The 15,152-nt window shown below is 35.7% G+C and overlaps 1 protein-coding gene across 3 annotated transcripts in view; it reads left to right on the top strand.

Annotated features, from left to right (window-relative positions):
- The window catches only part of SCAPER (S-phase cyclin A associated protein in the ER), a 520,882-nt gene that overhangs the window by 82,584 nt on the left and 423,146 nt on the right, over positions 1–15,152 (top strand). For all 3 annotated transcript variants that reach the window (XM_032342354.1, XM_032342353.1, XM_032342352.1), the window contains 2 exons: positions 1,548–1,664; positions 6,220–6,380. In XM_032342354.1, the coding sequence (XP_032198245.1) occupies positions 1,548–1,664; positions 6,220–6,380 (278 nt within the window). The remainder of the gene's footprint in view (positions 1–1,547; positions 1,665–6,219; positions 6,381–15,152) is intronic.

The raw sequence follows: 15,152 nt of genomic DNA, 5'->3' as shown, positions 1-15,152 counted from the left end.
TAAAGTGTCAGGTAGTAATTTTTTACTTTGCAAGCAATGCCATCTCTTTCATAAGCCACTGAAATTTCTAAAACAAGATCCTAACTGTTGGCAATGTTCAAGGGAAATGGGCACTTTTCATCTAGTAGAGGTGTAATTTGTTAGAAGCTTTCTGAAAGGTGATTTGACAATTAATTTAGACTTTATTTGGATAATCTTTTATCTTAATTTCTTGTTTTCTAATGACAAATACCACTTTTTTTTTTTAGAGAGAGGTAGAGAAAGATAGAGGTTGGGGAGGAGCAGAGAGAGAGGGGGAGAGAGAATCTTAAGTAGGCTCAGTGCCCAGCATGGAGCCTATGTAGGGCTTGATCTCACAACCCTGAGATCATGACCTGAACTGAAATCATGAGTCAAATAGACCAGCTGAGCCATGCAGGTGCCCCATCAAATACTACTTTTTAATGTGAGAAAAAAATCACAACCACTAGATTGAATGGAAGGTAAGAGGGAAGGAGATTCTGGGGAGTTATGGAGGGTTGTGCTGAGGCCATTAGAAATACAGGGAATGCTACTAGAGGAAAACAGTTTATTTATTTATTTTTAAGGATTTTATTTATTTGTTAGAAAGAGAGAAAGAGTGAGAGAAAGAGCACAAGCACGTACAGGGAGAAGCAGGCTCTCCGCTAAGCAAGGAACCTGATGTGGGACTCAATCCCAGGAACCTGGGATCATGACCTGAGTGGAAGGCAGATGCTTAAACCGACTGAGCCACTCAAATATCCCTGGAAAACAGTTTAGTAAAGCCTGTGCATCCCTTCAAAGTTCTGGGGCCAGTGAAGAAGTTAGCTTTTCCAGCGAAGAGCAAGGAAATGTTTAAGCTCCCACTCTCATGTAGAGGAAAGGGGACTTCATATTTTCTTGTGTATTCTTCATTTAACCCTCAAAACTGTTTTTCTGTCCTGTTCTGCAACTCAGTTTTCCAGGACAGCAGACACAAGTTGATTTTTATAAGTAGTCTGATTTAGTACAATTGTCTTTTTAATATGTTTTTAGCTGAGTATGTGGAGGCTTTTAAAACGTAAATAGTAGGGACGCCTGGGTGGCTCAGTTGGTTAAGCAGCTGCCTTCGGCTCAGGTCATGATCCCAGCGTCCTGGGATCGAGTCCCACATCGGGCTCCTTGCTCCGCAAGGAGCCTGCTTCTCCCTCTCCCTCTGACTCTGCCTTCCACTCTGTCTGCCTGTGCTCGCTCTCGCCCTCTCTCTGACAAATAAATAAATAAAATCTTAAAAAAAAAAAAAAAAACGTAAATAGTATATCTCGTGTCTTTGTAAACCCATGGCTTTTTTAGAGAAATAGGGTTATGTTGCTGTACTGCAGTGGGTAGAAAATCCTGGACCATGCATTATCTGTGTGGTTTATTGGGTAATATGGTAAACTTTCTGGTGACTCTAGGGAAAATTTGTGACCTGGTTATGTTTTCACCCATTAACGACGAAGGGAAAATACTAGGTTTTTCTTTTTATTCTCTGTTAATTTAATGTCTTCTATAATTTGAATTGACAGACCAACTTCTTTGGCTTGGGAAGTAAAGAAGATGTCTCCAGGACGTCATGTGATTCCAAGTCCATCGACAGATAGAATAAGTGTAACATCAAATGCTCGAAGAAGCTTAAATTTTGGGTGAGATGAACTCAAAAAAACTGACTTGGATTACAGTTAATTATTATCTGTGGATAATACAGTATTATAAACTGATATTCCACTATAAAAAATCCATGTATATGTTTGTTATGTGTTTGAAATTTTTTGAATAAAAAAAATCCAAGAGAATAAAATTTAGCTTTTAGGAAATGTAATGTATTCAAATATAGTTAGGATCCAGAAATTAAAACCCATAAACATATGTCATGCTAAATGATTCATAACATGAATTAGCAATTTCTTTTACAGCAAAAGATCTAAATATATATCATAAGCTGTGTTACTGTCATGAAAATTGTATCTTTATGCATTATAATCCCATCAATGCAGTTTTATAATTATTGTTTTATGTGGTTATATTTTAAATTAGATAGAAAAAAGTTATAAACAAAACATACTTTTATATATTTTTTGTATTTACCTGTGTAGTTACTTTTACTAGTGTTCTTTATATCTTCATGTAGATTCAAGTTATTGTCTAGTGTCCTCTCATTTTGGCCTGAAGGACTCCCTTCAGGATGTGTTGTTGGACGGGTCTGCTACTGACAGTTTTTCTTTTTCTGAGAATATCTTAATTTGTCCTTCGGTTTTGGAAGGACAGTTTCATAGTACATAGAATTCTTGGTTGAAAGTCTTTTTCTTTTAGGACTTTGAACATGTCTTATTACTTCCTTCTTAATTTTTAAAAGTTCTTTTTATTTTTTTAAAGATTTATTTATTTATTTGAGAGAGGGAGAGAGAGAATGAGCAGAAGTGGCAGAGGAAGAGAGAATCTCAAGCAGACTCCATGCTGAGTATGGATCCTTACTTGAGGCTCAGTCTCACAACCCTGAGATCATGAACTGAGCTGAAACTGAGTTGGATGCTTAACTGACTGTGCCACCCAGGAACCCCCTCTCACTTTCTTCTGACTCCCATGGTTTCTGATGAGAAAGCAACTGTTATTCTTATTAGGGATCCATTTTGAGATGCCTCACTTTTCTCTTGCTGTTTTCATGATTTTATCTTTGTCTTTGAATAGTTTGATTGTGATGTAGGTCTCTGAGTTTATCCTATTTAGAGTTCATTTAACCTTTTCGATGAATAGATGAATGTTTTTCATCAAATTTGGGAGGTTTTTGTCCATTTCTGCAAATATCCTGCAAATATTCTTTCCTGGGAATCCCTCTATACCGAGTTGGGATTTGTGATGGTATTGCACAGGTCTTGGAGGTTCTGTTTTTCTGTTGTTTTCTTTTTTCATTCTGTTTCTCAGATAATCTCGATTGTCCTCAAGATTGTCCTTGATTGTGTTCAAGTTTGCTGATTGTTTATTTTACTAGCTCAAATCTGCTGTTGAGCCCCTCTGATGAATTTTTCATTACAGTTACTAATAATTTTCATCTCCAGAATATCTGTGTAGTACTTTTTTATATTTATTTTCTCTTTATTGATATTATAGTTGGTGAAACATTGTTTGCATACTTTAGTTTTTAGACACAATTTTCTTTTGTTCTTTAGTATCCTTTGAAGATAATTATAGTACCTGATTTAAAGTCTGTCTAGGAAGCCCAATGTCTGGGTTTCCTTGAGGACAGTTTCAGTTACTGTTCTTTTATTTTGTGTATGAATGTGTCATATCTTCCTGTTTATTTGCATGTCATGTGACTTTCTGTTGTTGTTGAAACTGAATATTTTAAGTAATTTGGCAGCTTTGGAGATTGCTACCTCTTCAGGATTTGTTGTTGTGGCTGCTTTGTGGTGGTGATATTGTTACTGTTCAAAAACACTATTGAACTTGGGACGCCTGGGTGGCTCAGTTGGTTGGACGACTGCCTTCGGCTCAGGTCATGATCCCGGAGTCCCAGGATTGAATCCCACATCGGGCTCCCAGCTCCATGGGGAGTCTGCTTCTCTCTCTGAACTTCTCCTCGCTCATGCTCTCTCTCACTGTCTCTCTCTCTCAAATAAATAAATAAAATCTTAAAAAAAAAAAAAACAACACTATTGAACTAGTTTTCTGCAGTCTGTTTTCTTTGTCATGTGTAGTCACTAAAGTTTCTACTTGATTTGACAGAAGTTTCCTAGTTCTGTGTATATGTTGTACCTACCTTCAGTGCTCTAGAATTCACTTCCTGCCTCCTCACAGCTTCAAGATTAGTTAGAAGTGAGGTGTTAGGGCCTTCTCAGATCTTTCTGGGGCATGCACTGAACCCTGTCTTATATGTGGCCGTCTTGATTTTCAGGAGCATTTAGGAGCTTTTCAAAGCCCCGTGTGGCCATTCCATTCTCCAGATTTTCCTTTAAAGGTTTTTTGTTTAGGCCCTTGTTTGCCTCAAGTATTACAGCAACTTTTGGCAGCTTGTTAAACAACCCTCACTATTGTTTTTCTTAAATGTTCCTGGGGAGATCTGTTTTTTAAGACACAGTTTTGTTTGGACTCTTAATTCTTTAGAGTGACTCTTAATACTGGATGTGTAATAGAGGGGTGGTAAATAGTTTGCTCTGTCAGTTCTCTTTCCTCTGTTAAAACCTAACCTTTCTTAATTGCTTTTTATCCTCACTCCAACCATGTCACTGTCATCTTCATCTCTTGTTACTGCTGAACCTTGCATCTACTTGTGTTATTAGTACATTTGCCATGTAGTACAACCTTTTTAATGTTTCTTTTTTGTACTCATGCTAGGATCTTTAACACAAATTCTTGTCATATCTTCTGTATCCCAAGCACTTAAGATTGTACTTGGCATTTAGTAAAAGCTTATTAAGGTTGCTAGGCAAAACCAAATTTTTGCTTTCAGCTGAGATTATTGAATAGTATTGCCTCAGGTGAAAGTTAATGGATTTTGGAAACTTAGAGTAATTGTACTTTAATGGAATAGGAGAAAGGTATATAAGCAAACAAAACCAAATAATTGTATATTCAAGCACCATTTTAAGGGATGTACTTATATTATGTATTCCATTGGTCTGTGGCTCAGAATGTTGTATAATGCATGTTTTCTTTTAACATTGGAAGCCTTTAATGCATGCATGGTAAAAGTTCTTGTACTGATCTCCATATAATCATATTGTTGGATTAAATGGCACTCTTTATTATCAATGTAAAACCTGTTTTTTTCAGTGTGCTGAAAAATTGTGGTTCATAGTCTACTTTTAAATTATCTACTCACTTTTCTCCTACTGGTCGAGTTAAATGTTTACTTAGAATATATAGTAAACTAAACTTGCTTATTTAAGTTTCTTCGTTATTTTAACTCATAATTTAAATATTAAATAAAATGGTTAAGTATGATACAGAAAGAGTCATTGTTTCTGTGAAAACTTAAAGTTCTCAGAAAGCTTTGATAAAGGTGAACTATTAAAGTTTTGATGTCAAAAGATTGGGGAAAATATTGTTAAAGTTGAGGAGCATTATTCACTTAGAATGTTTAATAGGTGTTACTAAATTCTCACTTCATTTTAAAGAGACCGAAATTGGATATTGCCAATGAGGCATTATACTTGTGGTCATGGTTCATGTAAGAAATGTACACAAAGAGAAAGCCTGTTTTGATAGTATCTCTGTCAATAGATTGACAAGTTAATGCACATTTATATTATTTAAAGATAGGAGTTTTTAAATCGAAATAAAATAAATGCCTAAATTGAAATAAAATATGTATTTTATAAGGATCCTCCATTTAACTGAAATTTTCTTTTAAACCAAATTAATGAGGGCTTTTATATTATCCCTGTTCCCATACAATATTTGTACTATATTGGATTAATGAAGTATTAGACCAACATAAATTTATGACTGTATTTGACTTCAGTTTCTCTGGTTGTATGGTACTCCATATATGTGGATATACACACCCAATTTATTTAGAACTTAAATATATTAAGTATATATTTAAGATTTCAACTTTTTTTGGGGGAAGTTGAAATAATTTTGAACTGTGCTAAATTTCATTTAAATAAACAAGATGTAAATAACAGTGATAGAAACGTGACATATAACCAAATGAGTGGGGAATAATATGTTATACTGCTTTTTTATTTGGAAATATCCCAAGTTCTTTTTTTTTTTTTAAATCATGCATATTGCATTTGTTCTTATTGGCTGCATAATATTTCATGGTATTTTTTCACTTTTAAATTTTTTTCAAATTTTTAAATTTTTTACAATGTAAATATTAAATATTCAATATGTAAATATTAAGCAACACACTGCTGCACAAGCAGTGGACCAAATAAGAAATCAAGTGGCTAATCAAAATATGCCTCAAAGAAAAAGAAAATACAATGTTCCAAAAACCTATGGGATGTGGCAAAAGCAGATGTTAGAGTGAAATTTAGTCTATAAATACTTGTATTAAAAAAATAATTAAAACAAATAAATTATACTATAAGGAACTGGAAAAAAAAGATCCTTAGCTGAAATTTAGTAGAGGAAGGAAATAATAAAGAAAAATCAGTAAAGGAGACCCAAAATAATATTAAGTATATATTTAAATTTTAAAAAAATTTTAGCTTTTATATTTGATTTATTAATGCAGAATTTTCTCCCTAGGGGTTCGCCTGGCACAGTGGCTGCTCCCCGTCTGGCTCCTACAGGTGTTAGTTGGGCTGACAAAGTGAAGGCTCATCATACCGGCTCTCCTGCTGCTTCAGATGTAGTTCCTGCTCAATCATGCCCACCAATGACTGTGCAGAAGACTTCTCGCAAAAATGGCAAGTGACTTTGTTTTTTTGTTTTTGTTTTTTTCATGAAGAGAGAGAGTTTCTTAAGCAGGCTCCATGCCCAGCATGGATCCTGAAGCAGGCTTGATCTTATAACCCTGCAATCATGACCTGAGCTGAAATCAAGAGTCAGATACTTAACTGACTGAGTGGTCCCAAAATGGCAAATGAATCAATCTTTTTATATAGTAGACAGGTAGAAGCATATGGAGTTCTATATATTTTACCTGAAACTGATGCTAATAACATTACATATTTATCTTTTTGCATCATTCATGTGATATTAATTTGCCTTAAAATAATCTTAATAAAGTAATCTTAAAAACTGTATGAAAGCTTATGCAGATCATTCTAATCTCGGGGTTGCCCTGTGTAAACTTTAAGATAATCATTCTTTTGTCAATTCATTTATGAAATCTTTATAACTCTTTTTTGACTTAAAATAGAAAAAAATTGACTACTAATTCATTCTCTAGGCAGTGTACACTTTTAAGTAGCATGTCACCATTTCATTTCATTTATATTTGAATATTATTTTGGCACTAAAATTATACTCAGTTTATCTTTGCTTACACATTTGTTTTCTATACCATGAAAATAATTCTGGAGCACAAATAAATAGGGCTATTATTCCAAGGGCCTATTTATTCCATAAGAATTTCCTTCATGGACTTTGACAACAATGGTAAAACCTAGAGTATACAGTGGAGAAGCAGAGGTCATAGGAAGGAATTTTAAGTGGACATTAAATAGTATCAGCCTTGATTTGGGAAGATAAATTTGTTGCTACAATGGGGAGGATGGGTACCAGGAGGAAGCAACTAACCATGATCGGTACCCTAGTGAGCAGTCTCACTAGGGAGTGGGATTCTTATTAATCAAAAAGAGAAGTAATGAAAATGAGAACATATCAAATCTAACCAGAATCTCTTTTGGAACATAGACATTATCTTTTCTCTCTTAGCTCAAAATTGTCTGAACTTAGAATATAAAAAGCCAAAACTGATTATCTAATGTAAAAAAAAAAAATTCTTTTCTTTCATAAAGTATTTTTATATAGAAATCCAGAGAGAATTTTTTTAATTGTACAAATTTGCTAAGTTTAAGTTGTGCTAACTTCTGATATATAGAAATGTGTATCCACGTAACTGTATATTTATATGTATAAAAATACAAATATAATTCATATCTGTAGTAATATTTTGAGTTTACCTCTGGAATTAATTTTATTTTGGGTCAAATATTTCACCTTTTACTATAAGCCTAATCTGTTCATGAGCATCTTTAGTCCATCTGAGGTAAGGAATATAATCCTGGATAGAAGAGGGATATGGTAGTAGGATGGTCAGAACAGCATTTAGCCCATACAGGGTGCCTTGGTACAGTTTAGAAAAAGGAGCCACATCATCTGAGTAGACACAGCCTTACACCAATTAACTTGGCTTGGTGAGTGGAGCCTGGCAGGATTTCAGCTTTCATTCACAGTCTTAGCCAGGTACCCTTGTAGGCACCACCTACATATAGGTGGCAATTTTACAATTATATATGTTATATATTTATATCATATATATATGTTATATATATGGAGGGGACTGCTCAGTGGTGGTACAAGCAGAAATTGATTAGGCCACCCTTGCAACAGCTTTACTTCTTGCTCTAAAAGACTGATTTAATTTGTCTGGCTGAGTTTGGTCAGATAGGGGGTCCATTCTTCCAACCACTTCAGTTGATTTAGTTGAAGAGGGAGATCTTGATGGGAGATCATTTTCTTGTTCAAGTGTGCACATGGCTATGCAGCATCCAATTGGACATTAAAGGCTCAATCTTAGGAAATAACCCAGTGTTCATTCTTGACTCCTAAAAGTTATGCTGCCAAGCTGGCAGTAGGTGAGCTATGCGATTTCTCTCTTTTAAGTGTCCTTTAAGTACAAACCATAAGGAAAGCCTATTCCAAAACCAAGATGAATTCTTCACTTGTAGTGGGAGATCAAACCATTGCTCTTGGAGCCTTGGTTCGCCTGCCTTTAGCCCGGGGTAGTGCAGAGAGGCTGAGGGGAGGAGAGAAAGAAGAGCCAGTGGGGAGTCTCCAGGCATGTTTTTGCTTCAGGCCCATGGGTCAGAGGACCAGAGCAGTGGACACCTTGAGCCGGGCCCCTTGGTGAGGTAGGTGTCCATGCCCTGGAGGCTGGCTTTGAGAACTCTGCCAGGCCCTCCCACTCCATCTGTCACTACAGTGGTTGGGAGGCTGTTGGATCCCAGGGGCCACACTTTAGTACTGGGGGCTGCCTCCATCCCCCCCAAGTGAATTTCTTATACTTCTTTTGAGCCTTGGATTTTAGAATTATTACAGTGAATTTACGTTATGAATTAAGGAGCACAATGAGAGTACTGCTTTCTTTTTCTTTGATGAAAGATCCCTGTAGAGCGTGTTCGTTCAAAAAGAAATGTTTTATTGGACGTAACAAATGCCTTGCCATCTTTACATTACAGATTTTTTTTTTCCATTTTGGCCTCAGTAAGTCATGTTTGCTTATTTTAAATAATACTCCTTAGTCTTACCCAGTATATTGCCCTTGGTTTCTCTATATAGACTAGTAGTAGTAGAAAATTGAGAGTAGTTGTGAGTTTTTTCTCTTAGGAGAACGTAAGAGAATGTGGAACCAAGTTTAGTTTCTGTATTGTGAAAGAGTCTGAGAAAAATGTGTTAAATCTAATTGCAAAAAAATACCTTAAAGGAATCATGGTATTAAAGTATATCATGGTTTTGTTTAAAGCATTACTCTCAGATTATTTATTAGTGTGACTCATTTGGTTGAGATGAAATGATAGATCTTGATTATAACTAGGCTTAAAAGTATCCATGTGCATATATCAGGAAATTTTGTTCTTGACTACTTTGATTTCCAGTTTTGGGGTTTTGATGTACTTTTATGAACATGAATTATGGTTTATATCATAAGTAATTTATAATAGCACTAGCTCTAGTATTGAAGTTTGTAATGATAGCCTATAAAAATGATTTTTGTTAAAGGTGACAGTTGGAGCACATACATTTACTGTCTTTCCTAAACTCAGCTAAAATGATATAAAAGGATTGAAAAATAGGACTTAAGGAAAAAGAGATAAGAGTTACAGACAAGTTTTTGGAAGCTGGAAAGTAGACCAGACATTAGAGTGAGTTAGCTGAGTCCTAAACTCAGAGAGTGGGAAAAACTGTAAAGCAATCCAGTTTGTTCCACAGAACTCCCCAGAGGTTAAAAAATTGGGAGCAGTTGTCTCTGGAAGTGAGGATAAAGGTAGGGATTATATGTAGTCATCCCAAATTTCTCCCTGCTTGCCCTCAACTCTGAATAGTAGGATGACAGTATTTCCCTCACCCCAGAAGAATATTGGAGGTTTATTCTATATGGATGGTAAAAGAGATGGTGTCTTACCTGAAGGATACCAGGCACATTGGAAAGTTGGGAGTAATGATTGATAATAAGCAGATTAAGTGGAAGACTGTAAAGATAATGTTGAGATGCCTCTTCCTTGTTTCTACTTCAAGCCATCTTCTCCCTTTGAGCTACCAGGTTTGCAGACCAAGAGAATTCACACCTGTGGAGCAAATCGAGGTCCAGTATAGATCATGAGATATTGGACTTGTGATATTATGAAGTTGATACTGTAATTGGATGACTGTCTGCTCTTCTTAGGGGACTTGGGCAATCTGAAGCCACGTTGTGAACTATGGTAGATTGTATGCAAAGATGGGTGTCGACAATTTCTTCCATTCTTGTGCATGCATGCCAGTTTGATTGTCAAGTGGTAGAGTCTTTTTTTCCTCCCCAGGAATTTTTGGTTTGCCCTATGACTTGATATGATCAGTAGAACATGACAAGAGTGATCGGTAGATTCCCAGTCTAGCCTGTATGAGGCCTTGCAGCTTCCTTTTTTTCCATGTTGGAAGCCAGCTACAATGTAAAGAAGTCCAGCATAGGCTGTTGAATAATAAGTGACTATGTGAGGAGAAAGAGGCCATGAGAAGGAGAACCTAGCTATCTCAGCCAACAATGGTGCCAAGACTTTAGGCATGTAGTGAAGACATCATGAACAGTCTGGCCTTAGGTGAGCCACTCTAGCTGATAATCATGTGTAGATGAAACCTCCCTCCACTGAGCACTCCTCAGATTTCTTACTCAAAGAATTGCATGGACATAACACAGTGTTTCTGAAGGGGCATGTGTATGCAAATGTTTATAGCAGCAGTGTCCAGAATAGCCAAACTATGGAAAGAGCCTAGATGTCCATCAACAGATGAATGGATAAAGAAGATACAATGAATACTATGCAGCCATCAACCCCCGCCAAAATCTTGCCATTTGCAATGACATGGATGGAACTAGAGGGTATTTTGCTAAGCGAAATAAGTCGATCAGAGAAAGACAATTATCTTATGATCTCACTGATATGAGGAATTCGAGAAACAAAACAGAGGATCATAGGGGAAGGGAGGGAAGAACGAAACAAGATGAAACCAGAGAGGGAGACTTTTAATCTCAGGAAACAAATAGGGTTGCTGGAGGAGAGGGGGGTGGCAGGAATGGAGTGGCTGGGGGATGGTTATGTGATATGATGTGTGCTGTGAATTGTGTAAGACTGATGAATCACAGACCATGATTTGCCCCTGGAACAAATAATACATTATATGTATATTATATGTTAATGAAAAAATAAAAATAAGTAAATAAATAAAAGATGCTAGGTTTTGGGTTTGCTGTATAAAAATAGATACTGGAATTATCCACCATTTGAGTAACATGAATTTTAGAAAGCAGAAGCAGAGAATCATGAAATTAGATAATTAAAGGAGATTTCCTTTAACAGAGGATATAAGTTTCTAGACCAAAAGGGCTCATTAAGTGCCCACTTCAGTGGATGAAAACAGATTGACACCAAAACATGTTAGGAAATTTATGAATACTACAGATGATGAGAGTCTTAAAATTAGATAACATAGTCATTTTATATACAGATGACCAGGAATCAGAATGGCATCTGCTTCTGCTAAATTGTGCCTAGAAGCCACAAGAAAATTGAGCAAAGTTTTCAGAATTCTGAAGGAAAATTATTTCTAATGTAAAATTCTATGCTCAGCCAAATTATCTATTAAATGTGAAAGCTGGCTGAAGATATTTTCATTCATGCAAGATCTCAAATTTTTTTTTTTTGCCTCCATGGACCTATTCGCTACTGGAGGATGCCATCCCAGAAGAGAGGCAAAGGTCATACTGTATTTTGGTGATCCCAGTATGATAACTGTTCCAGGTCTAGGGAGCAACCAGTCCAGATTTTTGATGGTTACAGGGCTCTGGAAGATAGGAATAAATGAAATTTTTAAAACATCTGATGTATTTGCACACATCAAAAAGAGTTTTAGAATTTAGGAGCGTTGGGATTGAATTAATTCTAAGTGCAGTAGCAAATATTTAGACTATTTAAATGGAGAAAGAAGAAACAGGAAAATGCGGAGAAGCACAGAAGAAGCATACCTATAAGTTGAGTCTGTGAAGGGGTTGAGTGAATGGTATAAAAGTAATGTTGAAGAGATAATCCCTAAATATTTCCCCAAACCATTAAAATATCAGTCTCATATTTTAGAAGCACTGTGAACTCCAAGAAGGAAAAAAAGAAAACATATCTCATTTAGATGTAATATAATAAAAATACCACAAATCAGAGAATAAATCTTTACTAGTAGAGTAAAAAAGTAAATAAAAAATAGAAGATTTCAGATGACCCTGAACAACACTCGAAAATCCCTGTATAACCTTTGTCTCCCCCCAAACTTAACTAATAGCCTATTATTGATTACAAGCCTTACTGACAACATAAACAGTCAACACATATTTTGTATGCTTTATGTATTATATACCATATTCTTATAGTAAAGGAAGCTAGAGAAAAAATGTTCATGAAGAAAATCCCAGGAACAGATACACTTAAAGTACTGTATCGAAAGAAATCCATATACAAGCAGACCTACACAGTTTAAACTCATGTTGTCCTAAGGTTAACTATACTTTCAAAGGAGTAAGAGTAAGTTGATAGCTGATGGAAGCCAGATGATGACATCTAATGCTGAAAGAAAATAATTGACAAATAGTATTTTATATCAAGCAAGAAAGTGAATTACAGATAAATAAAAGTTGAGAGAACTTGAAATCAGTAGAATTACACTAAAAGAAGTACCACAAGAATTTTTCAGGTTAATGGAAGAAGATCCCAAATTGAAACCCAGGAATGCATAAAGAAATGAAGAACACCAGGAGGAGTAAGCACATGGAGCACATTAAATGTTTAGTATTGACTGGGCTTGAAATACATACAAAATGAGAATTTCTGACAATATTCCAAAAGACAGGAGAAGAATAAATGGAGATTATATTTAGGATCCTTGCATTTTTTTGAAGTTACAAAAATTCTGACTTGTACTAGATATTATAAAACAGATGAGACAAATCAAAACCGAATTATAAAATGCAAAAACCTCAGTTAAAGGTAAATGGTCTTTTAATTTTAATTTAATTTTATTTAAATTCAATTAATTAATATATAGTATATTATTAGTTTCAGAGGTAGAATTTAGTGATTCATCAGTTGCATATAACACCCAGTGCTCATTCCATCAAGTGCCCTCCTTGATTCCCATCACACAGCTACCCCATTCCACATCCCCCTCCAGCAACCCTTAGTTTGTTTCTTATAGTTAAGAGTCTCTTATGGTTTGTCTTCTTCATTGATTTCAGATTGTTTTATTTTTCCCTCTCTTCTCCTATGATCTTCTGTTTTGTTTCTTAAATTCCATATATGACTGAACTCATAATTGTCTTTCTCTGATTGACTTATTTCACGTAGTGTGATAACCTCTAGTTCCATCCGTGTCATTGCAAACAGTTAGGATTTCATTGTTTTGATGGCTGAGTGGTATTCCACTGTATGTATGTGTGTGTGTGTGTGTGTGTGTGTGTGTGTGTATGTGTGTGTGTATCACACCTTCTTTATTCATCTGTCGATGGACATCTGGGCTCTTCCCATAGTTTGGCTGTTGTGGATATTGCTTCTATAAAAGGGGTACAGGTGCCCCTTCAAACGTAGTAGTGCAGTTGTTGGGTTATAGGGTAGGTCTATTTTTATCTTTTTGAGGAACCTCCATACTATTTTTCAGAGTGGTCGTATCAGCTTGAATTCTCACCAAGATTGTAAGAGGGTTCTCCTTTTTCTGCATTTTTGCCAACATCTCTTGTTAGCTGACTTTTTAATTTTAGCCATTGAGATTGGTTTGAGATGGTCTGTCATTGTGGTTTTGATTTGTATTTCTCTGATGCTGAGTGATATGGAGCATTTTTTGTGTGTCTGTTGGCTATTTGCATGTCTTTTTTGGAGAAACATCTGTTCATGTCTCCTGCCCATTTCTTGACTGGATTATTGGTTCTTTGGGTGTTGAGTCAATAAGTTCTTTATAGATTTTGGATACTAGCCCTTTATCTGATATGTCATTTGCAAATATCTTCTTCCATTTTTTTGGTTGTCTTTGGTTTTGTTGAATATTTCCTTTGCTATGCAAAAGCTTTTCATCTTGATAAAGTCCTAATAGTTAATTTTTGGTTTTGGGGGGGGCATGTCTAGCAAAAAGTTGCTGTGGTTGAGGTCAAAGAGGTTGCTGCCTGTGTTCTTCTCTAGGATTTGGATGGATTCCTGCCTCACATTTAGGTCTTTCATCCTTCATTTTGAATCTGTTTTTGTGTATGGTGTAAGGAAATGGTGCAGTTTCATTCTTCTGCACGTGGCTGTCCAGTTTTCCCAAAACCATTTGTTGAAGAGACTGTTTTTTATCCAGTGGATATTCTTTCTTGATTTGTTGAAGATTAATTGGCCGAAAGTTGAGGGTCCATTTCTGGGGTCTCTATTCTGTTCCGTTGACCTGTGCATCTGTTTTTGTGCCAGTACTATATACTGTCTTGATGATTCCAGCTTTGTAATATAGCTTAAAGTCTGGAATTGTGATGCCACCAGCTTCAGTTTTCCTTTTTAACATTCTTTTGTCTGTTCGGGGTCTTTCTGGTTCCATACAGATTTTAGGGTTATTTATTCCAGCTCTTTGAAAAATGTTGATGGTATTTTGACAGGGATTGCATTGAATGTGTAGATTGCTCTAGGTAGCAAAGACATTTTAATAATATTTGTTCTTCCATTCCATGGAGATGTTGAACTACCCTTGCAGCCCAGGAATAAATCCCACTTGGTCATGGTGAATAATGTAATGTTGTTTAAATATAATGTTGGATCATATTGGCTAGGATCTTGGTGAGAATTTTTGCATCCATGTTCATCAGGGATATTGGTCTGTAATTCTCCTTTTTGACCAAGTCTTTGGTTTTGGGATCAAGGTAATGCTGACCTCATAGAATGTGTTTGGGAGTTTCCCTTCCATTTCTACTTTTTGAAACAGCTTCAGAATAGATTAATTCTTCTTTAAATGTTTGGTAGAATTCTGCTGGAAGGCCATCTGGTCCTAGACTCTTGTTTGTTGGTAGATTTTCGATTACTGCTTCCATTTCTTCCATTTCTTTATAGGTCTGTTCAGGTTTTCTATTTCTTTCAGTTTTGGTAGTTTATAAGTTTCTAGAAATGCATCCATTTCTTCCAGATTGCCTAATTTGTTGGTATACAGTGACTCATAATATGTTCTTATAATTGTTTGTATTTTTGAAGTGTTGGTTG

The sequence above is a fragment of the Mustela erminea genome, chromosome 5 (assembly GCF_009829155.1).
Source record: "Mustela erminea isolate mMusErm1 chromosome 5, mMusErm1.Pri, whole genome shotgun sequence".
Classification (NCBI taxonomy): domain Eukaryota; kingdom Metazoa; phylum Chordata; class Mammalia; order Carnivora; family Mustelidae; genus Mustela; species Mustela erminea.
The sequence above is the reverse complement of the archived record's forward strand: the minus strand, read 5'-3'. Positions and strand labels throughout refer to the sequence as shown.